General features: G+C 44.5%; 1 protein-coding gene across 1 annotated transcript; it reads left to right on the forward strand.

Moving 5' to 3' along the window:
• The first annotated feature begins 62 nt into the window (after positions 1–62).
• On the forward strand, positions 63–23,213 carry MYH16 (myosin heavy chain 16). The gene is given in 18 exon segments (XM_074158735.1): positions 63–260; positions 602–676; positions 2,165–2,289; positions 11,803–11,893; positions 12,933–13,041; positions 13,044–13,104; positions 13,650–13,827; positions 14,498–14,615; positions 15,006–15,075; positions 15,215–15,383; positions 16,668–16,678; positions 18,198–18,252; positions 18,854–19,066; positions 19,396–19,507; positions 19,701–19,828; positions 20,586–20,782; positions 21,621–21,753; positions 23,037–23,213. Coding segments are annotated over 18 exon segments (2,220 nt in total).
• The last annotated feature ends 833 nt before the right edge of the window (positions 23,214–24,046 follow it).

Consider the following 24,046-nt stretch of genomic DNA (forward strand, 5'->3'; position numbering starts at 1 on the left):
CTCAGCAATGTGGGAAGCACTGTTCGCCTTCTCCTTTCCTTCTAGTTTTACCTTCTGCTTAGATGTCTGATGCTTATAAGGAAGGGTGTGTGGATGATGCTGACCCCACGCAGTTCCTGGCTTCTCCTGAGAAAGAGAAAACTGAGGCCATGAACAAGCTCTATAACATCAAGACATCCTGCTGGGTGAAGGATGAGAAAGAGGGCTTCCTTGCTGGGGAGATCCAGTCTGAAAAGGATGACAAAGTCACGGTGACGATGGTAATCAACAGCTAAGCTCTCCTTTATGGGTTCAACAGGGAAGCAGTAGCCTGATGCCCCCAGACAAATGCAACCACGTCAGAGTCCAGACCTGTTTTGCTCTGTGGGTCAGTTGACTTGTGGGATTCCTTTTCTGAGGCCACCAGCCAGGGCAGTGGCAGCTAGAACAAGACTTGAAGTGGAAGCATGTCCGAGAGAGCATCTTCCCATGTGGTCCATGGAGACCTACCTAGGGTAACACCACTTACTTTCTGTTCCCCAACACTGCAGATCATCATCATGAAGAATGTCCAGCAGATGGATGGAACAGTGGACGATGAACTCACCCAAGTTCAACCCAGATTGATGACATGGCAAACATGAACTTCCTGAACAAGGCCAGTGTCCTGGACAACCTGTGTCAGCAGTACACCCATGTGAGGATCTATGACTTGAAAGGGCAGAGGGGAAGAAACAAAGCAGCATGGGGTAATGGCAGGACAGGAACTGGTCCTGACTCAGAAGGCCAGCCTGTGCTGCTGTAAACTGGGTGGGTGGGTGTGATTTAAATCTTCCAATGTCAGCTCGTGTCCAAGCCCCTTTTTCCTGCCTGTCTGTCACTCGTTAAAAGCAAATGGCAAAGCACCAGGACATTTCAGTGCTCTGCTTTCCTCTTCCCTGTCTTCAAATGAATTCCCTGCATTTCTTTTTTTCCCATTCATAAAACAGTGTGATATTGATCTGTGGCTGCAACGAATCTACCCTCACACTGAGCTCTGGGGGCTTGCAGGTGGTCTGGAAACTGAAATAAACAGCAGTGGGAGGAATAATCACAGTGTTTGCAGAGAGCATGGAGATTCTTGAGAGAACAGTGCTGTAGAGCAGCCTCAGGGATCCTCGGCCAGGTGGGATTTCCCAGCGCTTTATTTCCTGCCACCTGCAAAAACAAAACACAGTAAAAAGTGGTTTATCTGGGTAAAACATTCTGAAGAGCAAGTTGTCCAAATAATAAAAGAGACAGAAGCATCAATAATCAGGGAGTGAGACCTGGTCTTTTCTCTCATGATAGCAAAGAAGTTTGTTTCATAGCAAATAGAAAGAAGCTCTCCATGCTAATGGCTGCTTCACCATGCAGAGGCATTGCAGCTTCTAAGGCTGAGAGCAGTGGTTTCTCTTCTCTCTTTCTCTTTTCCTCTCCCTCTGACTCTACTATGGGGGTCAGTAAAACAATTCAGGATTTAAAGACATAAATAGCAGCTACATTTGGCCTTGCAGCAAAAATCCTGTTATTCTAGCCATGTGGGATTCCTTCGGTGGCTTCCTATTTCTCCTTCCAGCTTCCTCACCACCAGAGCTCCGGACTGTCATGTCCCAGCTTGTACCTCTGTGCCTGTTTCCTCCTCCACAACTTCTCCCCCCGAGGCTGTCCCTACCCTACACACATTCCTAGCCTGTCTTTTGCTGCCCTCTATCCTTGGAATAACCTTCCTCTTCCTACAAGCAACAAACCTTACTCCTCTTTCCTAACCTTCTGCCTGCAGATCCCAGCCTTGCCCTACCATTCCCCCGTGGGTCTCTCAATCCTGGCACATCCCAAAAACTCTTCTCTGGAAGACCAAAGTTGTAAGCACTGAAAACTGCATTGCACTTTGCATTTGGTGTTGCTTCTTGGAAATGGGGAGATCAGCCAGACTCCTGCCTGCCCCAAATCCACCAGGCTGGACCTCTGTGGAGAGCCTTTGGTAGGACTGAACCTGGAGAGGAATTACTGCTCACAGCAGTAACTCAGCTTTCTGTGGGAGCTGCCAGAAAATGTATTTACTGGGTTGCTTTGCATGGTGAGGAGTAGTTGTGCTCAAAGCCCAAGTCTTCAGTGTTGAGCATCCTGCCGATGCTGACTTTTACCTTCTTTTATTTTTGTGTAGGAATCCCTGGAAGATCACATAATCCAGGCGAATCCTGTGCTGGAGACCCTTGATAATCCTAAAACTACGAGGAAGAAAAATTCCTCCCGTTTTGGAAGTACCAGCCCTTCACTAATAGGTCATTGGTAGGTCATACAAAGATGTTCCCTCAGAAGAAACAAAAATTATTTTAAAATGCTTTCTCCAGCACTACAGATAGTTTATATTTACTAACATTTCACGGGAAGCATTATTGGTTCCCATTTTCTTGAACTAAGTTTGTCAGTTGATATTGTTTTGACTTCGTATTTTTATATGTCAAAAGAAAAAAACAGTTTTCATCAACCCCAAATCCATGCCCTTTCAACTGTTTACTTCTGCAAAGCAGTAAACTTCTGCTTTCAGTTTTTGCAAATTATTTTTAATTTTGAAATTGTCAGTGAAAATGTAAAACATTGGGCTTTTCAACTGAAGTCTCATTCCTCTGGTTGTGTGCACTACATACTTCTGCCATATGCTGCAGAGAAAGGAGGATTTCTTTAAGCTCTAATACAGAATCCAAGAAGAAAGAGGTTTTTTATAGATCTGATCTTTGAAAAGATTAAATTTCCTCTCACTGACTTGCAAATTTGCCCCTACAGGCAATGCTGTCTGTCCCTGATGAATGCTCAGAACCTCTCAGCTACTTTCTGTTTTCTTACAGATATTGCAATCTTGATTAACAGACTCATCTTTTATTTTCTCATCTAGGGCAAATTTATCTGAATTCACTCTGGTAGCACAGGGAAGCTGGCTGGGGCTAACACTGAGAGCTGTAACTACGCGCGTAGTTCTTCATATTAATTTTGCTTTTGGATTTTTTCTTGTGTCGAACGGACCCCGTTCTGATTACATCAGACACGTGCAGGTCTGAAATAAATTCTGTTAACTTGAGGGATCCGCTCTGCTGTAAATGAACCCCAGATCTGCCCCCACTTCTGCAGTGAAGTTACGTGCTTCAGATGAGAAATTTCTTATTTCTTTAGTTGCCTATGAGACTCTGTGTGAACACATAAAAGACACAATGCCTCCCCCAAAAGCTGTGCACTTTTCATTCTACAATTATATTGCAACCATTACTCACATTCGTCACTACAACGGTATAATTGTCTTGCAACCAAGACCCTAAAAATAGCTGTCCAGGGAAGGTGCATTGTTCCCTGTTTGCACACGTGCATCCAAGACTAAATTGAGAACCACAAATCCCAGCTCTCAAGGTAAAAAGACCCCACCATGTTTCCTGACTAAAGCCCTTTAGCACACAGAAAAAAGAGAGAGGAAACATATGGACGGGTTATTCTTTAATGTGGGATTGTCTGCATCCCTCCTACTTTCAACTCATCCCAGATTTGCATCACACCCAGAGACCGTATGTTGGATTTGCCTCTCCAGACAATGGGCCAAGGCAAGTCTCAGGTTGTTTACTGGCAGGTTGCATCTTCTGCCAGCCTGGTCTGGAGAGCAAGGGCATGGACAGATCTTCACTCTGCAAGCAGCAGCACCGGCTCAAGGTCCTTCTGCACCCTCACTGAAGCTCTGCTGGCAGCAGGGATTGTATGAGTGCTCCCCAAAGTCACCCGGACTAACTAAAATTGGCAATAAAGGTTGTTTGAGTCAACCCAAATTTGTCTGAAGAACTCACATGATGCCGTTCACCAGCAGAGCTATATGGACAGAAGACTTCAGCTGAGAGGCAAGGAGGAAAAATGCCCAGCCAGGACTTCCAGCGAGATCTGGTGATTTGGTGCAGCTGAATGAATTGATACAATGAGATCTAGAGGAGGACGGTTTTTGTGGAGACCAGAAGCCAAACCGAGCACATTAGTGCCTGACAGAAAGTATGGACAGAGTGACTACAAAGTACAAAATATATTTTCCAGAGCTCTTCTCGGAAGGAAAGGGCAGTATAAGGACATGTTTCACAGGTCAATCTTACAAAGCATGCACTGGCAATTCAGAGGATGCTTAGAAGTACAATGAGTTAGTCTGGAGATCTGTTCCTGAACCCAGCACTGACATAACTGGACAATTCATGGCATCTTTTGCCTCCATTTCACTACCTGCCAAAACAGCTGCACTAAAACTTGTGCCAGGAGGAATGTTGTGAAGCTTAAAAGCATGCTCTGACAGTATCTCTGAAAGATACTGTGGTTCTTGCTGCACTCACAGGACTTCCAAAGGACATAATTGGTGAAATGACGGTTTCGCTGGTATTAAAAGCAAAATTCTCACTGACATCCACAGAGCCATGATTTTTCAATCTCCAGCTGCTTCCTACACCTGGATGTGTTTCCTTTAGAATTCCAGGTCTGGAGAAGTCACATGTCGCTTCCCAGGAAGCAGCTGACAGATGTTATCGTATCTTCCATCAGATTCTCTCCAAGAAGAAACTCGAACTTACTGGTACGGCACTTTGTGTGTGTTACTCACTCCCTTTAACGCACACATCCGTGCTCAATCCGCTCTTTCTAGAATAAGAAACCTACTCACCAGAACTGTACTTGGCTGGAGATTGAAATAGGTTCTCTGCAGTGGGGGTTTGTTACTAATTATCCAGGAAGAAGAGGATTGCAAGTGACTTTTCCTTAGGCAGGCCAGGGTGAGAAAAGAAAGCTGTCTTCCCTTATCTTGATCAATGCATGGGAAGGTCCCGCTTGATCCAGCAGGGCTGCCACTAAGGTAAAAATGATAATTTTCAAACTGAAGTGTTGAGCTGCTTCACGTCAATTGCTTACGTCTCCTCAGGACAGGAAAGACAGCCAGGACAAGTTTTTCAATAGTGCTGAAAAGGTTTGGGTGTTCAATCCCACTTACTTTGACACGGCTGTTGTCAAAATCTCCTAGGTAGTCTAAGCAACTCATCCCATAACAGGCTTTTTTCTGAAGTGATGCACTCAAAACGTGCTCAGATATTGAAACCTGAGGGAGAAGAACCCTCAGTGTCCAGTCAAAAAGCTCATGTTTGATTGTACTGATGGCAATTGGTGTAATCACCTCTTGGTCTGTCTCTTGCTGCAGAAACTGCTTCTTGTGCCCAGTCCTAATCATTACCACCGGGTGCATCGAGGTGCGATCACAGCAGATAACGCGGAAGATGGGGAAGAATCACTTTCTTACTGAAATAAGGAAGAACATCAGTGAAATTGAAAATACAGAAAACAGGATGCTGCTGCCCCAGCCTGAGTTTCCCCTAGGAATGAAATTCGGCTTCTTCAACCTGAGGATAATTAAGCTACTGAAAGAGCAGCTAGGGATAACCTAAAGATTTCTTCCAATTGTTTGTGAGCTGAAAGCTAAATGTAAAAGATGTGCTCCAGAGCAAATGAGCTTGACGGAGGAGTTTCTGGTTAACATTCAATGGCCTGGGGTTTGCAGGACTTCAAACGAGCTAGTATAGGGTTTGTTTGAAGCCTGAAAACTGACAGATCTGAAAGCCGTAGCAGAGACCATGGGTTAAAACCTGTTCATCTCGCATACATATGTAATCTCAAGGAGCACCTTTTTGGGAGAAGAAGACTTGACCCTTTGTCTGGTTTTGACACACGTTTTCCTTTTTAATATCATTTTGAAGAGTATCTGTTACTGAAAAGAGCTTATTGGTAATGTCTGTTGGCTCCCGAGACTATTATTACAAGCAGGACTTGAGCTACAGAGAGATCAAACAGTCTCCAGCTGCTGAACTTACAGTGCCCCTTCCAGCAGCTGTTGGTATTTTATAGCTTCCAGGATTTGTACATTGGGAACAAGCCTTTTGTACAAAGCAGATATGATTTTCACAGCCTCTACAACAGGCAGTCCCAAATCAGGGCTGCGAAGTTCTCTTGGTGTGCTCCGAGTCGTGCGCTCTCCCTTCTCCGGGCACGTTGAGAGAGCAAAGCACCGTGTTCCCTGCAGAGCTGCGCATCCTCCATAGCTCTGCCGCCTGGGAGGTGGGATAATTGCTACAAGGGGATGTTGCTGCTCACGTCCTGCTGATTTTAAAAAGCGTGGTGAAGAGTGGAATGAGCTGATATCCCCGATGCATTTTGCTCGTGGTATCGGAGACACTTAGAACAACTGCTGTCAAAGCACATGGTTCTTAGCTGGCATAAATCAGTGTACGAAAGAAAAGCAGAGGGCTGGTTTACAGCAACACTAAGCTACCCTGTCCCACGCCAGTCTGAAGGGACCTGGCTGGTCAAATTTCAATGGGCTGGAAAATGATTTTAGATGTTTAGCACTACGGGCTGGCTTCCAGCTTATGGTGCAGATTAAGAATTCCCTTGTGTGGGTTTGTACCCCTTCTGCCAGGTGGCCTTTGATGTCCTGGGCTCCAGTCCAGAAGAGAGGATCTGTGTTTCCAAGCTGACGAGGGGTATCGTGCACTTGGGCGCTGTGAAGTTCAAGCAGAAGCCAAGAGAGGAGCAGGCAGAGGTGGACAACACGGTGGCAGGTTGAGGTCTCACGCCTGGTGACAGCAAACCAGGACGAAGCCAATACGCTACGAGCTCAGCCAGTTCGCTAAGACTGAAAAAGCTGCTAAAACCAGACGCTCGTTCCCAGGGAATATAAAATGACCTTAAAAAACACACTGATTTTTTGTTTTTTGTTTGTTTTTTTTTTTAAATGAACAGATGTGCTATTGAGAGTCAGAGCTGGCATTCACAGCTGCCACAGGGCAGCAGGCTGAACCAGATGGCTGAGCTGTCAGCTGAGGACTTGATCCTTCTTTGTGGAGCAGCCCTGCTTTGCAGGTGTTTTTGGAACCAACGGTGGAGCAAACTGGCACATGCCTCCCAGAGCATATGGGAGCCCAGACACGGAGCAGTTGCTGTAACACCTTGTTTGAGGTGTGTGTTATTGCCTCGGCTCCATACAGCGAGCTCTGCTGGATGGGGGGTGTGTGTGTGAAGGGACAAAGCTGAGACCTTCTGCCCTTCTCTCCTTCTGGAGAGCTGCCCTGCCCCTGAAGACAGAGTCTGGAACCATGTTTCCGAGTACACAGCAAGGGGATAGGGATGATGAGCAATTTTCATCCTTTCACTGAGGTTAACATGGTCATCTTCTTCCCTCCAACTGACAAAGTTGCTCAGCTCATGGGTCTGAACTCTGGAAAGCTCCACAGGGCCATCACCAGGCCCAGGGTGAAAGCAGGGAACGAGCTGGAGCAGAAAGTCTCTCTTAGGCTACACTGCCAGGACCAGGGATTTGGCCAGTGTGTGCATGTTCCCCAAGGCCACTGATGGTCAGTGAAGGCTGCCATCTGTAAAAACCACTAGGTTGGCACAGCAAGTGCGGACCAGGGCTGCTTCTGCCACAGCCCTGTCTCCAACCCCGAGAAAGCTGGCATACGCACTGAGCGAGGGCAGACACGAGGCAAGTCCTCTGTATGAAGAGATCACATCCAACTTCCATGGGTTTTAACGCACAAGAGCATTGGAAAAAAGTACTTTGTTGGTGCAAATTAATGTGGCCCTGTTGCCCTAAAGAAGTACTGCAGCCAGAGAGTGGCTCAGAAACGTGCATCTCAGAAATAATTTCCAGTAACAATTAATTGAAAACACTGATTGTGCAAATGTCTGACCAGTGATGCAACAGCTGAGCATTTTAACGTACACAGAATCTTCAACATGTTGCCACTGGCCTCCATTAAAAATATAATCCTTATAGATATTCTGAAAAGGAAAAGAAACCCAAAAACTCAAGCCCACGCTTGTTTCTAGTAACACAAACCCATAGGAAAGCTACCCAAAAGGCACATCAGCCAAAGGATTAAATTAATTTTTGCTTCTGTTGCTTACATGTTGCTGGAAGAGCCAGAGTCCTGCAGTTCGCTGCAGCTTGTCGAGTCTTTCCTGGTGTATGTGACTTGCCTCTCTGCTGTGCTGTCAAGCAGCCATGCTAATGCCTACCAGCGGGAACAGTATTTAAGCATATTATCAAACTCCACCAGTTATTCATATACTCCACTGCACAGACATACTGACAGAACACGATCAGAGCATGACTCACAGGCCCTTTGCTCTATCTTTTTTACACTCAGCAACTATTTCCTTTCTTTGCTACCGAGCAGGTTTTTGAATGTGACATTTTGACTGTGCCAAAATATGTTCTGATTGTACTCGGTTATACCAGTCTATAAGCCACATTGTCCCCTCTGTCAGCGTAACCAAGTAGGAGCCTAAAAGGTAAAAATATAATCTCTCCACAACATCCTTTCCGTTGGCAGTTCTGCAGAATCCTTTATTCAGGGCAAATGGGCTTTCCATGGTAAGGGCCCCTCGTGAGTCCCGAGGCTCCAGGGAGTGCATTAATGCTATTCCCGTGCCAGCATTTACTCGTTTCCTTTCCCTGCACCCACGGAGGATTTCTCCCTCTCTCTACACAGGTTAACAATCAGAAATCTGCTTTCTCATGCCCTGCTGCTGGGCTATTTTCTCATTGTACCTGAACTGGGCAGGCCTTTTCTCCCCTGCTCCTTTCCATGTGTGACACGGTATCACAGGGTGGTAAGAGAAGAACGACGATGCCCTGAATGAAGCAGTGGTGGGCTTGCTCCCGAAATCCAGCACTGCCCCTGCTCTGGGTCCTTTTTAAAGAGGAGGAGGCTGCAGGGAGGGTGAATGTTATGCGGTACAATCAATACTGTCAGCTCAACGTGTTGGCAAGCAAATGTCATCGGTTCTGGTGCCCAGTGCTTCCCCATCATTCTTTCCTGGAAAGGATTAAGGCTGTCATTATAGCACTCTCTTCATCCAGGTGACAGCCTGTGTCTGCCTCCGCAGACTTCTCTTCCGTGCCGAAAGACAATCTAGTTCTGCCCTTGAAAATTCCACCCCTCCAGTACCGAGAGGCAGCCGGCACACACCGTGTTCACTTTGCTCGTGAAGGCACTACCGAGGGCTGCCACAGAAACACGCTCGCACAGATGGAAGCGTGAGCGCAGGCCCGGCTTAATGACGAGCTACATAATCCCCTCCTGGCAGTCAGCGGCCTTCTGCTGCCCAGACAAATGTCAGGTTTCCATCAACCAGAAAAACTTGCTGCCTACTGGGATTGTCATCAGCCCAGGACTCTGCAGCTGAAAGGTGAACGGGAAACAGTTTAGGAAACTGCTTGTCAGATTTCGAGCTATCAAATAGGGTGGGATCTTATTTCTACTTCCTGCATCTGCAACTCCATCTCAGCCTACGCTAAACTGGCAAAGCAGCACCAGCGTAAGTGAGAGGAGACCAACTTAGAGTGCAAAAAATTGTGAATGCCAACATACTGTGAATGCAGCTTCTCTTCTTTTCCAAGGATGATGTTCACTTCTGGCTTGAGGATTTCTTTAGGGTACTAAACAACAAAAGAACAACCTCTAAACCAAAGCACAATGCAGGTAAAATGATGCATATTTTTATTTGGTTGGTAGTTTATCCAGACAGCACTGATCTGTTAACTTCAGTCAGTCAAGGCAGATTTATGTTGGAGGCTCCAATATACTACTGCAGTGTGATTCCTTTTCAAGAGCATCGCATCTCCCATATTCTGTGCAATAATATTGATTTTAGCTGGTGGCAGGAAAAAGGGTCCTTTTTTGTGACTGCCTCCAACTTCTGCAGGGTAAGCGATCATCTGTGCCTTTGTATTTAAACTGCCATCAATGCCTTTGTATTCCAGCAGCAGCTCAGTCTCCCTAGTTCATCTTCAACCTTGCCTAAGGCTGGATAATGGCGTTACCCTCATTTTACCAACACAGATCTGAAAGAGTCTGCAGCACTGCAGAGGAATCCTCAGGCAAAGCCACACCGTGGCTCCAGCACAAGCCGTGGCTGGTGGAAAAACAGATCTTTATTCAGGAATGAAAGAAGTTGGGTCATCGCTTCACAGACTACCTTGTACCCCTTCAAGGGAATGTTAGTCTGAAAGATGCTTCCAAGCGCCAGGGCTAGAGACAGGATGTCTAATAAACCTCTAATTTTGTGAGAGAAGCATGAAGAATTAGGAAATACACAACCTGGAACTAGACAAATTGGCACTATTATTCATTAGGCTGCATTGCCTCCTGCAACCCTTTTTTTTTTTCAGTATCAACCGCAGAAACAGTGAATCGCAGAGAGGAAGAGCAACCTAAGTTTTTACCTATGACATATAATAAAGTGGAAGGGCAAGTAATGGAAAGCAGTTGGAAAACGGCAAACAAATCTGCTATGAATAGGCAGTTACTCATGTTGTTTGAATTCCAACACTATGAATGCACATCTTCCACTTTCAGATGACGGAGGTGTGCATCCTGTGCAGTGGTTTGTCCGTAAGGAATCAGAGGGAGTGGGTATGAATGCCTACTTCTAACACTTCTGCGTCCCACTCCGAGAACTTCCACTTTTCACAGATGGATAGAAATGTCCACAATCTTCCTTACCACTCGTATTTCAGTCCATGCCCGTGGGGCCAGGAAGCTAAACCAGAGAAGATCTTAAGCAGCGATTAGCCTTTCTGCACTACCGCTAAATGTAGCTCTTATATCATTATACCTGTCTTTCTCATTTTAGATACCAAAGGCTGAATCCCGGCATAATCCCTCCAGGGTCTGTGGACAATAAGAAGGTATCAAAGTTGCTGCTTTGCTCTGCTGACCTGGGGGAGAGAAAGAACAGAATTGGATATAATGAGGTCCTGTTTACTCCTACCAAATTGAGCTAAATAAATTGCTGGCAGTTATGACTCAGCATGCCTTTGGTGTAGATATAGCTGCAGAGTTAGAGTTTCTACAGCAACCCACTTCCTCATGCATGTAATGTTCTCTCTTACACATGCTCCCCCAAACTGACTTTTAATCAGACAGTACAGTTAATATAATGCAAATGAAGTGCACCTTAAGCTATGCAATAAATCTCACTTGCTCTTTACTATTCCTTAGTCAGGCAAAAATCCTACTAACTGATCATTTATCCAATTTAAGACTGGAAAGGAAAATGGAGAGAGACTGTTGTAGCTGTCTAATATTGGCAGCATATATCATTAATTGTGCATATATGTTTTTGTCATAACATAATGAAAGTAGCTATTGTAACAGCCATGCAAAAGGGAGTATTCCGTTCTTGGCATGAACCTAAAATCTGCATTTCCCAACTTTTATAATAATTACACAATATTCATCGCTTCTCCAGACTATTCTAGCCTTAAATTTCATCTTATGGATGGAGTTTAGGTGGGCCAGACACTGTCCCTGATGTTACTTTTAAAGACAACAGCCACAAAATTACTACTATTATTCTTTCATTGTCACTGAGACAATTTTTCATTGTCACTGAAAGGAGAGGAAAGATGGAAGGCAAAAAACACCCTTTCAATTAACTTACAGTTTATTTCTATATTTGTATATTTTTATTTGTATATTTCCAGCAGTATTTGGCTCTTCTACAATTTTTTAAACAAATTCAATGCTGTTGTCCCTTTTCCTATGTCAGAAAGCTGCTATGGCTCTTCTTGCATGCTAAAAAATTGTGGGGCATCAAGGTCTACTCCATTTGACCAGGACTACATATTGACTCCAGCATTCTGCTGCGTACAATTGAGAGTGAACACTTTGAGTCCCCCTACATACAGCACCTGGAAACAGAATTGTTTCTAAGCCACACACGTTCTGTTTGCTGCAGGCTAGACCTGATGGCAATGCAGAGGAATGTCCAGAAGTTTCTGCAGCTGCTTTTCTGGGGAGGGTGGAAATTGTATGGTAGGCTGAGGAAAGTACTCTGAGGTTGTCCTCATCTGCAGAATTAAACAGTGGCAATTACAGGCACTGAGAACCTTGGGATGTCTGGGCAGGAAAGATAAGGGCTGGGAGAAAAAAAATATAATGGCCATGTTCACTTAAGTAAAGACACTGGGAAAGCCAGTGGCACTCCTGTTAATTATTAATAGGGCAAGGGGCCTGAATGATTTCCTTCCAAATCAATGTCAGAAAAGTTAGTAAACAGAGAAAGTCCTGAAATCTGAGTCTAAGCCTGCTTCCTCCAGGGAGTGGAAAGAGAGTGTCTTACAAATTCAAGACCTGGACTTCCCACTTCTCAAAAGAGCATCTAGAGAGGTGGTGAGGTTATGAGCACGGGACTACAAGATTTCACTAGTCATTAACATTTAAAAGCCGAAATAAAGCTGCTTAGTTCACTTCTCTCAAGCAGGACCACATTGTCACCACGGAGGGGCAGTTCCAGCTCGGACTCTCTTCAATTAGTCCCAGGATGGATAATTCAGTTGGTTTTCTGGTAAGAGAGGAAAGAAAGTGTTGACCAAGACACTCAAGCTTAAGTAAAACAAAACTATGTTAAAGTCAATCTTCCACACGTAGGTGAAACAAAATCTGCCTTTTTACCTGGGGACATACCTTCCCAACTCCAGTGCAAACCAAATGAACTTCCATAGCCTTAGAAAGAAAGAGCTTTCAAAGGATTCTGGTCCCATTTGGATTGGTACGAATCAAGAGCATTATAAGAATCATTCTGCATTTATATCAGTTCAGAATCTGGAATGCAGTCCTGATTTCTATGCTGGCACGCAGATCTGCTACTGTGCACCAGAACAACCTTTTCTAGGAGTGGTATTAGTCACACTATAGATATGAAACTCTCTGCACTAAACAGGCATTTCAGGAAACACCAGGTCTCCCACTGGTATGCAAAAACCACCAGGATCTGATAATAAAAGGACCACCTCAGGGCTTTCAGGGACCATTATAATAGAAAAGGCTTGTTTGGGGAACCTCATTGCTTGAACTCCTTACTTTCAGGTGAAGCCTTTGCTGAATGTGGCCCAACAGAAGAAGAAAAAGTAACAGAAGGAACTGGAGCTGAGAAGCATCATGTCAAAGACTCGGGACCCCACAAAACCCGCAAAAGAGCAGAGGAGCAGACAGGGACCCTCAGCGAGGAGAAGAATGACCTCCCCATCCAACTGCAGGCTGAGTGTTATCAGTGGTTAAAGGCTTCATATTCGCTTAGGCAGGGCATCATCTTTCTCAAATGACTCATAAGAGGCTCCTTTTCAGAATATGGAATGAATAAAGAGCATATGGGGATGATGCATGAGATTCACAGACAGCCTGACTGTATCTTAAATAAAGTTAAGTCCTTAGAAAACAGAGGAGACTGAGAGGCCTCATGGGTAAAGCAAAGGAGCTCTTGTCACAAGTCCCTAGTTCTCTTCCTTGTCAACCACTGTTGCACAGCATGATCTACAGCCCGTCAGGGTGGCATCTTTTTACAATGTAAACTCTTCTTTAAGGACCTGTACGTGTATAAACAAACAGATTTTTTGATGCTTAACTTTAAGAAGCTATGGCCTGAGTCACGGAGATTCAGATCAACAGGTATGTTAAAGGAATCTTAATAAACTCTGCACAAGAGGCAAAATCTTGCACTTCTTGCTAATGGAAGTTTCCTGCTGTAAGAGACAGGATTGTAGCAGCCGTTCATTGTATTAACACTGGGTTCTCATGCCTTCATTAGGAACAAGAGAACTTGTTGGATGCTGAGGGGCACCTGGCCCAAAAGAGACAGATCCTGGATATGAAGGAGCTGACATTAAGTGCCAGCAAGCGGATCCTGGAGGATCAGCTCAGGGATCTGAAATGTCTCTTGGAAGGGCTGGAGACTACCTTGACTAAAACTCAGAAGGAAAAGCAGGCATGAAGCATGACAGAGAGGGTTTTTTCTGTCTCATTCTTCAGGGAAATGAACCCCAACATCCATTACAGCTCCTCCAGTCAGAGCACCCTGTAAGATGCTCAGATTCACTCAGCTGATCATCCCCAGAGTTTCTTATATTGTCTTCCAGCATCTCATATAACCTGGGATGGATTTAATTCTACACTTCACCCTTCTACCCCATAGTAATACTCATTTCACACCAATTTCTAGGGATCCCTAGAAATGTCCCTAAAGACATCTGCATCTCCTCTACATTCTTTATTAATTATACCCACTTTTACATGGCAATATTGGCCAGCCTCTACTTATAAAATGCTCCCCTCCACAGCCACGTAACTCCTTTCCACCTAGCTTTGGAGAATACTTTTCCCTCTCCTGCACCTGAACTGTTTTTGATTTAATGCAATTGGAGAAGTTTTAAATCAGTACTGTAGCAGCCATGTGGCTGTCTGCTGCTTCTTCTGAAGTCTGTGTTAACATCCACAGGATGTTAAACTCACAGATGCCTCATATGTCTCAGAATTTATTAACTGAATCTCAGATCCCTTCTAAAGGAATATAAGCTTCCAGTGACATTTTGTCCCGATGCTGCTAACGGCTTGTGCGATCCACAAAACCTGCATGATGTTCCCTTTCCTGTCTCCAGGCATTAGACCACAGAGTCTGAACTCTGACTTCAGATCTCTCTGCTCAGAATGACTCAGTCACTAAATTCCAAAAGGAGAAGAGGGCTTTGGAGGAAGTTCATCAGGCAGAAATAACTGCTCCATTTTTCTTTACTTTCTCCCATTCTCATTCTCCCAGTCTGGGGAAAGGAAAAAAAACAACACTGTCTGCTTGCTTAAATACTGCGAGACCACAGTTTGCTGCACAAACAGGAAGGGTTTTTCTAGGTATTAACTCATGGCAGCACAGTGAAGTGTTGCCAACTTGTGCCACTGCCCGAAAGAGCTACATGAATTGCTGAGGGCGAGCAGGATTCTTCCGTAAGAGTCAATGCTGGACCAGATTCCTCTGGGCCTATTGAAAATACACACGTGAAGCGCATACTGCTTTCGGGAGGCATCTCAGATGAATCTATTCTTTGGGTTTTCAGGCTGAGTTAGTTTCTCACCCAACTCTGTGCACTAGTCTTGGTCTCTCCCTTCCTAGAAAACTGCAATGTGAGGAGAACAAGGTGAACCACCCAACCAAGAATAGCAAACCTACCACTCAGATGCATGAGGTGAGGTGCAGTTGCCATGGTCTGTATTTTAGATGGCCCTCTTCGATCTGCTTTTGGTATCTTGGACCCTTCTGATAAACATCACCTGTATGTATGTTACAAAGCTCTTTTTCACACTGATTCCACTTTTTTCAACTTGCTGGAGGACAAGTGGGAACAAGAAAAGATGATCCATGGCAAGGTGGAAAAGGCCCATCGTAAAGCAGAGAGTGACCTCAAAATGACAATTGCTAACCTCAATGAGATTAAATGAGCCAAACTTGAAAGAGGTTGTAAAGAAGTGTCAATTGTAACAGAATTTCCCAGGGTACAGGATCCTACTGGGTGCAGTTGTGCTACATCATAGCTCTGACAGCATTAGCTATACCTGAAAAGTCACTTGATCGTAAAGTCACCGGGAAAATCCAGCGTCATAGCCTGATCTCTTCAGTATTAACCTAATGACAAGCAGAAGTACGGTTCAGTAGATCATGCAAGCAGAATCAGAAATACCGGATTTTGTTTCCTGTGTCTTTCTCTGACTCATTGTCTGATATTTGTAATTCATCTTCCACGCTCACCCACATATAAAAAGTGTATAATCACCGGGAAGTTATGAGGCTTAAATGATTCATGTTTATGTAAGGCCTTATGATCCCCAGATAAAAACTGGTTTAGAAATGCAAAATATTATCACAAATTAGAACTTTATTTTAGTGTCACTATTGACTGCTTTAGTGATGGGTCTGCCAGCATTTCTCTGAAAAACCTCCCCTTTGAAATTAACTTCCCAACTCTATATTGGGAACTCTATATTATCCAAACCACTAATTTACCTAGTTAAAGAGCTAAGTAGCTAAGGCAATGTGTACAATCATTAATAAATACTGGCAAGCTTTGCTAATTCAAATTCTAACACAGTGCTCCACGGGGAGTACAAGATGCTTGTGCTTCAGAGCAAGGCTACTGGGACGCTTAAGTGACAGAAGAAAAATTAAGTGCTGGTGTTAGTTCTTCTGAGCTGCAAACAGACAATTCAACTTCCTGGGGTGCTTGTGCCTTTACTTGCGGACTAGTTAATAATGGGGTAAGGAGCAGCTTCCACAAAGGAAAAAGGGACTTAAGTGCCCTTCCAGTTCTACCAAGGAGACAGGACACTAGATCTCAACCCGCTTTCAACAAAGATTAACGTGTTCACTGCATCGCAGAAACACTTATTTGGCTTAACTCATTTGCTGTAACATCCTTCCTTTCCTTACCCGGCAGTAGCCTGCTTGCGCAGCTTTATCTTTTTGATAAGACTTAATTGGCATAAAAGATTAATACAGCCCTTTTAAACCTACCCTGTTAAAATGGAGTCTGGAGCCTATCACTCTTCAAACCCTTAAATAATAGAACCAGCTGAGATCTAGTATTTATTTTTCCTCAGGTAGATTTTGACTTTTTTTTTTTTCTGCAGCAGGTTCCGACTACTTCTCTATGAGCTTGTGAAGCCCCTCAGCTTGCAAACATTTGTCTTTTTAGCTTCCAGTGAATCAATAGCTCAGCCAGCTCTGAGATGCAGCTTGCCTTGTATATTATCCACTCACTGTACACTCCGCTTTCTTTGAAGTCTGGGAAACGGTATGCTCACTGCAGATGTCCTGCCATGCTGCTATGGCCTGAAGAAAGGTGATGTGCTACAGGCACCCCCTCTTCTCTTTGCAGGCAGCCAGCAAACACAGCCGATAGATCTCTTCACTCACATTAATGCCAAAGGCTCCTGGAAGGCATTCTCCCTCTCACCATAGAAGGAAAGGCGGTAAATAAAACCAGAAATGAAGCCACAGCTCACAGGATGCACAGTGTTACCATTCTGAATTCAAATATTTCTGTCATCCAACATATTTCAGTGCCCAAAACTCAGCGTTTTAACAAAAAAAAAAAATGACCCACAAACCTAGACTGCAGCTATTTCTACAAATAAGCCTCTCTTTCCCTCAAGTAACCAAATCAGCTTGATTATATTCCTGAAGGCCCAATTCCAACATGATACAGGGAGGTAACAATGCTGCAGATAACATCAGCTGTCTGCTGAGACACCTCGCCAGGTCTTTCCTGCTTTGTTGGCTGAGTATTCCCAGTAGATCTCTCCCAGGGAAAAAAAAAATCCAGTAGAGCTGACAGACATACGGAAAAGGGAGTGAAGAAATTACAATTCTTGTTTGTATTTCCACAGATTTCTCTCACATTTCTTGCTCATAGCCACTGCTGTGTTTGTGTGCACCCTCCAGGCCCATATATTGAAGAGTTGGAAGAAGAACTAGAAGCCGAGCATGCTCTAAGAACACAGGTAACATTATCCAAGGAGGGAAAAACTCCCCAGGGGAGTGATTACACCTCTGAAAAGACCTAAAGACGTTAAACTACTAATTAAAAACCCAAAATTCCTCATGAAAGAGTAGTAAGATGGACAACAATCTTGAACTCTAGTTTTAGCCCAAGCAAACTCACCGTTATAAATTGAACATGCTACTCCTTTCATAGCAACCTCTGAGGAAGCCAGTTACGGATAGGGCAGTCCTCCACAGAGCAGGAGAGCAGCAGGTTGGGAAAACAGGGATTTCTCTGTCCCGTGTTTCAGCCATCAAATCACCCTATCCACTTTTTACAGTTCTGTAGTGATGGGTGGATCTACTCTAATAAATCTTTCGTAAATTGCCAAGATGTGGTTGTTAAATATATAATCAGATTCATTAACAATGGAAAAGCCTGAAGATAATTCAGTCCCCAAAAAGGTTATATTTTAATAGAATGCTCTGAACACAGTCTAATGACTAATACAAATTGATAGCATCAATAATAAGAAACATTTCCATTTCAGTTCACTTTAGAAATGCTAGCTAATTAATTCTCAACCATATCAGGAGATAGGTCAGTGTTAGACACCTTGCACAGGTGGGAAAACACGAAGTAAAAGAACTTGTCCAGTGACACAAAAAGCAGCAACGTGAGTTAAAGCAGAGCACAGCACCGGGGAATTCCTCTTCCCTCTCTGATTATGCCCTCGCACTTGCTACCGTTCTTTCCAAAATGGTTATGCTTCTAAATTACAAAGGCTCTTTGGCATGGAATAAGAATTTCTTCCCCTCTTTCCCACTAGGTGGAGAAACAAGGAAGATTGCCTGGAAGAAGCTGGTGTTGCAACAACTGCTCAGGTAAAACACATTCCCAATGTCGGAGCATCTTGTCTCTGCTCAGAGAACGACAAACATCACTGGGACTCTCCAAAGAAAAAGCCTCTTCAGCAGCTTCTCTGAGCTCGTAAGCGGGCGAGATCCTGCAGACCTTACCCAACCTTCTCCTCACCCTGCAGACCTTGGAAGGGGTAAAGCACCGAGGCTCCAAGAAATTCACTGCGAGCTTTGTTATTCCTATAGAGTTGGAGTGGAAGGTGATCAGAGATTCATTAGAAAGTTGCTAATTCAGAAGCATACAGTAAAAAGAGGAAGCAAGACTGTTAGTTGTATTTTCTATTGTTTTGCAAGGAAAAATACAATGCCTGCAGTCCAAAGAATTACTCTGAGCTTTAGCAAGGAGGCCTAGAGATGGTTAATCTTCCTGGAAGAGACAAGCCACTGACCTTCTAATGGATAAATACCAAAGATGGGATCTGTCCCAAATAAAGAGACTATTAAGGCTAAATAAAAAGCTTCCAGAAGCCTTTCTTATAAAGCATCCCCGAGGGCCTTACCGAGACTCCAGGGCTGCCAGATCCCAGCTGACAACACCCACTTGGCCCCTTCTCAGATCTAATAGAACTGCAAGCGGGAAGCTGGGCTGCTGGAGCTGATCCTGGAGCTGGAGGAGGAAGCCCGGCAAATCAAGGCCACAGGCTCTACCCTGCCCAGGAAGCACATAGCTGCAGATGGCAGAGCTCCTGGAGCATCCTCAGAGTCAAAGGGAAGCTGCAGACAAACAAATAGGTCACGAAAACAGAGTGCAAGCATGGAATTCCTGCAGAAATCCAAGGTGAGAGGCCAGGAGGGAATTCCTCAACAAACTACCAATGCAGCCACGGGTGCAGCCGTCAGTGCAAGGCAGAATTCAGCCCTCCACAGCAGAAGATAACCCACACCAGCAAGCAGCTGTCTGCAGGTGGTGCGAACGCTGCCCGCCCCAGCTGATGAAGCGGGCATCCCCCTCACTAAAGATCCGGACACTCTCCGCTCTCCCGGGCTATTACAGTAATCCTGTTATAAATACAACCAATTGGAATAAACTTGAGTTTGCAAGAGAGGGAGGATATTTTGGCCCTTCAAGCCTTACTCAGCATCATATGACCGACTTCCCTCTCACAGATTAATTCAGACGCTCTTGTTCACAAGCTGGAAGATAACCTGTCTGAAGCCAATGCCCAGCTGGCTGAGGTGGAGAAGAGCCAAGCTGAAATTAATGCCATCAGGCTCCAAGGTAAATTCCTTGACAGCTTTGTGCAATGTTACCTCACTCTGATCCTCCTCTTCCCCTACATTTCGTTTAACCCTGGCAGCCTTGCCCTGTCTCCTCTAGCAAATCTGCCCAATCCTTCCAGCCTTTGCTTTTCTTTCTCTCCAGTCAGATTGAATTAGTTCCTCTCCTGCTTCGTTATGCACTTTTCCCACAGACGAAAACAGCCAGCTGAGTCGGGAGCACAAGGAAGCTCGGAGCAGGCTTAACCAGATTGTCTACATGAAGATTTCTCTTGCCTCGCAAGCAGATGACTTCAAGAGGCAGCTGGATGAAGGGCTGATGGTACTGGGGACCACCAACTGCCTACAGAGGTATTGGGAAATGTAGTGCCTGCTTTTTTGCATGCTGTCCACTGCAGAGTAACAAATCTTTTGTTTCCTCACAAAGGAAAACTTTCTCATCCAAATTAATCTCTGGGCTTGTCACCAGTTGATCTTGGAAGCAGTGGGGGGAAGGGGGCATGAGCATGGATATGAAAATAAGATACAGAATCTGCAATGAATCAGCAGTGAAGAGCAGAACGCACACCTCTTGATTCTCAGCCCACTGTCCATTCAGTGGATTGTACAGCAGTTTATTTGCATAGATCCCACAAGTTTGGCTCAAAATATACCAGCATTTCAGGTCTGTCTGACACATCTGTCTTGGAAATTTCTGCTTATCTCCAAAGAGTAATTCTAGTGCTGCACCTGTATATCAAAAGTCTGGCAAGAATTGCCTGTGTGTTCAGAACAATCACCAAATGGGTTTACTGTCATAATTCTTTTGAAACACTGTTTGAGAGAAAACAGCCATGATGACAAGCCAAGTTCTGTTTTCAGTTGTATGAACTCAATTCAATTCACTGCAGTACAGCAAAAAGCAGGTACAGAGAACAGAAACTTGGCTCCTGACCAGGAAGGTATTTTGAAGCTTGAGATGTTTCTAGCTGGTTCAGAACTGGGTTGTTCAAGTGCAACACTCCAGCTCCGGGGAGCGGGGTCAGTGCATTCACGCTTCCAGTAGGACAGATTGATGGTAACAGCTGTGCTGTCCCGAGCCCTGTGCTGCTGCTGTAGTGAGTCTGGCCAACAACAAGCATGATTTGGACTCAATGAAAGGGTAGTTGGAGGAAGAGGAGGACAGCAAAGCTGAACTGCAGTGCCTGGTCTCTAAACTCAATACTGAAGTGACAATCTGTAGGACTAAATACAAAACTGATGCCACTGAAAGAACTAAAGAGCTGGAAGAAACCAAGTGAGCACTTGGCTTTCAGAGAATCTGGGATGGGACTTAGAGCAGGCTCATTATTCAGTTTGACTGCTGAGTCACAGCTTAGTGGTGTGATCTGTTAGGACTCAATTCCGTAAGACAGAGAGAAAGCAAAGAGCTCCAGCCAAGAGAAAGAAAATAATACTTGCAATAATAAACAGGGACTATTCAGACCTAACACTTACACACTGACAACAGAAAACCAACACCAATCCTTTCTGATAAAGGTTTGGATTTGGACAGCCTTTCTTTATTCCAACAAGGACTTTACTCTTCCAGCAGCCCTATTGCTTAGAATCAGGTCCTTGAGATCTGGTATTACAGGCTAGAAGTTGAGCCAATCTTTGCAGCAGTCTCTCTAACAGAGCTAACATAAAGATGCTTTCACGTTAAGAGCAACAAAAGTTAAGGCATCACTATGCACCTGAACAAGTTAAGACAAATGGAATAAGGTAGTACATCTCTGCATGACTTTGTACTGAATCCCAGGGATAGTCACAAGGGAGGGAGCTCCTTTGCTCTGAGACACTATCCCAGTCCTTCAGATACTTTAATGGGAGGTGGGAGTGTCTGTCACCGGGTTACAACCCAGTAATAAAGAGCTGAGCTGTGGCCCAGTATGCCATACCCCACCAGTGGAGGGGATGAACCAGCCACATCCTAGTAATGGTTTTGCAGTCCCTTTTCTGAGTCTGCTGCCAGGTTTTCACCTTTTCACTGGTGAAAACAGTGATGGTACTCAAGATGAGGGCTCCTGACTCCTACCACTCCTCACTCCATGAACTACTTACTCACCGGGATATTTCTGCCCTCTCTCCCTCTGGAAAAAGTTGGCTGTGAGGCTCAAAGGAGCAGAGGAGACAGCTGAATCAGTCCAAGCCTGGGTTGCCAACATGGAGAAAACTATGCAGAGACTTCAGAAAGAAGTGGAGGACCTCACTGTTGACCTTGAGAAGGCAAGAAATCGAGGCTATTCAACAGTGCATCCAGCACAAGCCTGACCCAGCAAGACCTAAGACCTGGTATTGGAAGCCCCGGGAATCTTTCTGTTAACTCAGGTCAGCTTTGGACTGGTCCCTTATTTCTTAATATTTTAAGATCTCTCTATTTAACGTCAAGTAATCTGTATGACCATGAGAAGCAAGGGTAAGATTTATCACATCAAGAGAAAACCCGTATGAGAGCCGCAGCTAATTCCTAGGAGCACACAGCATGCTTCTGGTAAGCTCATTAGCTGACTTCCAGAAACAAGAGTACAGCTAAAGCAAAAGCCCTCCTTTACTGCAAGCCAAGGTATTCATCTTCTTTTTAAGGATAATGATATCCTGCTTTGAACTTTTCAGTGTTGCAGTACCAGTGGGTTGGCCACTGGTTATTAACCACCACACTCCAAGCAGATCTAAACAACATGCAGCTTAAACACTAGCAACAAATGCTCCTTCATTAAATTAGTATTTCTATTCTTGCTAATGTTGGTGTAAGAGCATGAATAGTAGTGCAACTGTGGGGCGTTTGAATAAAAATGTTACTCAAAATAGGCACAAAGGCTGCTCCAAATCCACTGAAGTCCTTGGGTATCTGCCAATGACTGCAGTCGGCTTTAGAACAGGGTCTCAAGAGCTGAAAATCCCACATACATCATTACATTACTGGGCTGAAAATCTGTTTCACCATCACTTTCTTTAATGAAGCAGTTCTTTATTCTATGGCTCCTGTGGTGTGCTTGTCACCATGGTATCTGAACGCGTGTGTGGATCATAAGGATATGTAGAATATTTGTGATTAAAAGCTCCTAGGGAAGAAAAATGTACCTTTATTCCTTCCCTTCATGACAAGCAGTTAAACACAGTCCAAAATAGTCTTGAATAACATCTTGTTTGTAACTGAACTGTCTTTGAAATAGAAAGAGTCATACTAATCAACCCAGGCAATTACTAACAGCACATCTGCACAAGGAATATCTGAAGTGGAAAACATTTGCTCCACAGCAGCATCATTATAACCGCAGGAGCAAGGAAGACTATCACACTGATGGGAACTGGGTGATCTTGTTAAATTCCTAACGGTGAGGAAAGAAAGCCCCGTAAACATTTTAATCATCCATTCAGAGTGACCAAGAGAAGCTCTGCCAGTCATTACAGTGGCTGCCAATTTAACTGTGACTAGCTGGCAGCACAGGCAGAGAAGTGAAGTGTAAAGAAAACTTGTGTCCGGTGAATGCTTGGCTTTATCTTTCCAGGTCAATGCTGCTTGTGCTGCCCTGGACAAGAAGCAGAGAGCCTTTGGTAAGTTGCTCGCAGAATGGCAACAAAAATGCAAAGAGGAACGTACAACTGAAAATTTTGAGCTAAAGACTGTCTACGAAGAATGCTTGGAGCACCTGGAATCTATGAAGAAGGAGAACAAGGCCTTTTAGGGTAAGGACTGGTTTGGTGTTAAAAAACTCTGCAAATCATAAGCCCCCTGATTCCTACTGGTGTCTCCCAGCACCAATTCCACTTTTCTTATTCCTAGCAATACTTTCCCTCTCCGGAAACATACATTTGATGCACCTGAAGTCACAGGTTAGATTCTGCTCTTGGGACAGCAGAGTCTAACACTAAAGCACTGCATAAGGGAATAATGGACTGGTTATAGCATTAGGCTTAAATAAAACAGAGGCAGTCCCAGTTCCTGGCTACCAGCATTCTCTCTAATTCTGAGCAATTCACTTAGGGGACTATTAGCAATGGCCAGCTTTACACTGGGAAGATGTTCCCTTGAACCTCAGTGGGGAGGATTAGGCATCTCCAGGAATCAGTTCAGAGCAAGTCAGTTAAACTCCTGCTCAGAGTGTTTCTCTTGGCTTTTGGTTGGTTGTTTTTTTTTTTTTTTTTAAAAACACTTCTGTAAATTGCAAAAATTGATCTCTTACAGGAGGCTGGAAGATGACACTGTAAATATTTAGAAGATGCTACAATCTGCTGCCCTTGCAGCCAACAGAAAACAGCGATGGACTCCCTGGCACAGCCCCGGTGTTTTCTGGGCTATCTCCCCCAACCCTTTGCTCTGGCCCACATCAGCTGGCAGAGAGCCCCGCTCTGTTCCACAGAAACGATGTGGTGCCCTGTTTTCATGTTGTAAAAGCAAACATCTGAAAAGGGGGAAAGGGGCAGGCTGGATAAAAACTGTAAAAAAATTCTCTTGATTTAATAGGCTTCATTCTTCCACCTCCATGAACACATGCAGCGAGGGGGGCTCATTCAGAAA

The sequence above is a fragment of the Numenius arquata genome, chromosome 14 (genome assembly GCF_964106895.1).
Source record: "Numenius arquata chromosome 14, bNumArq3.hap1.1, whole genome shotgun sequence".
NCBI lineage: Eukaryota > Metazoa > Chordata > Aves > Charadriiformes > Scolopacidae > Numenius > Numenius arquata.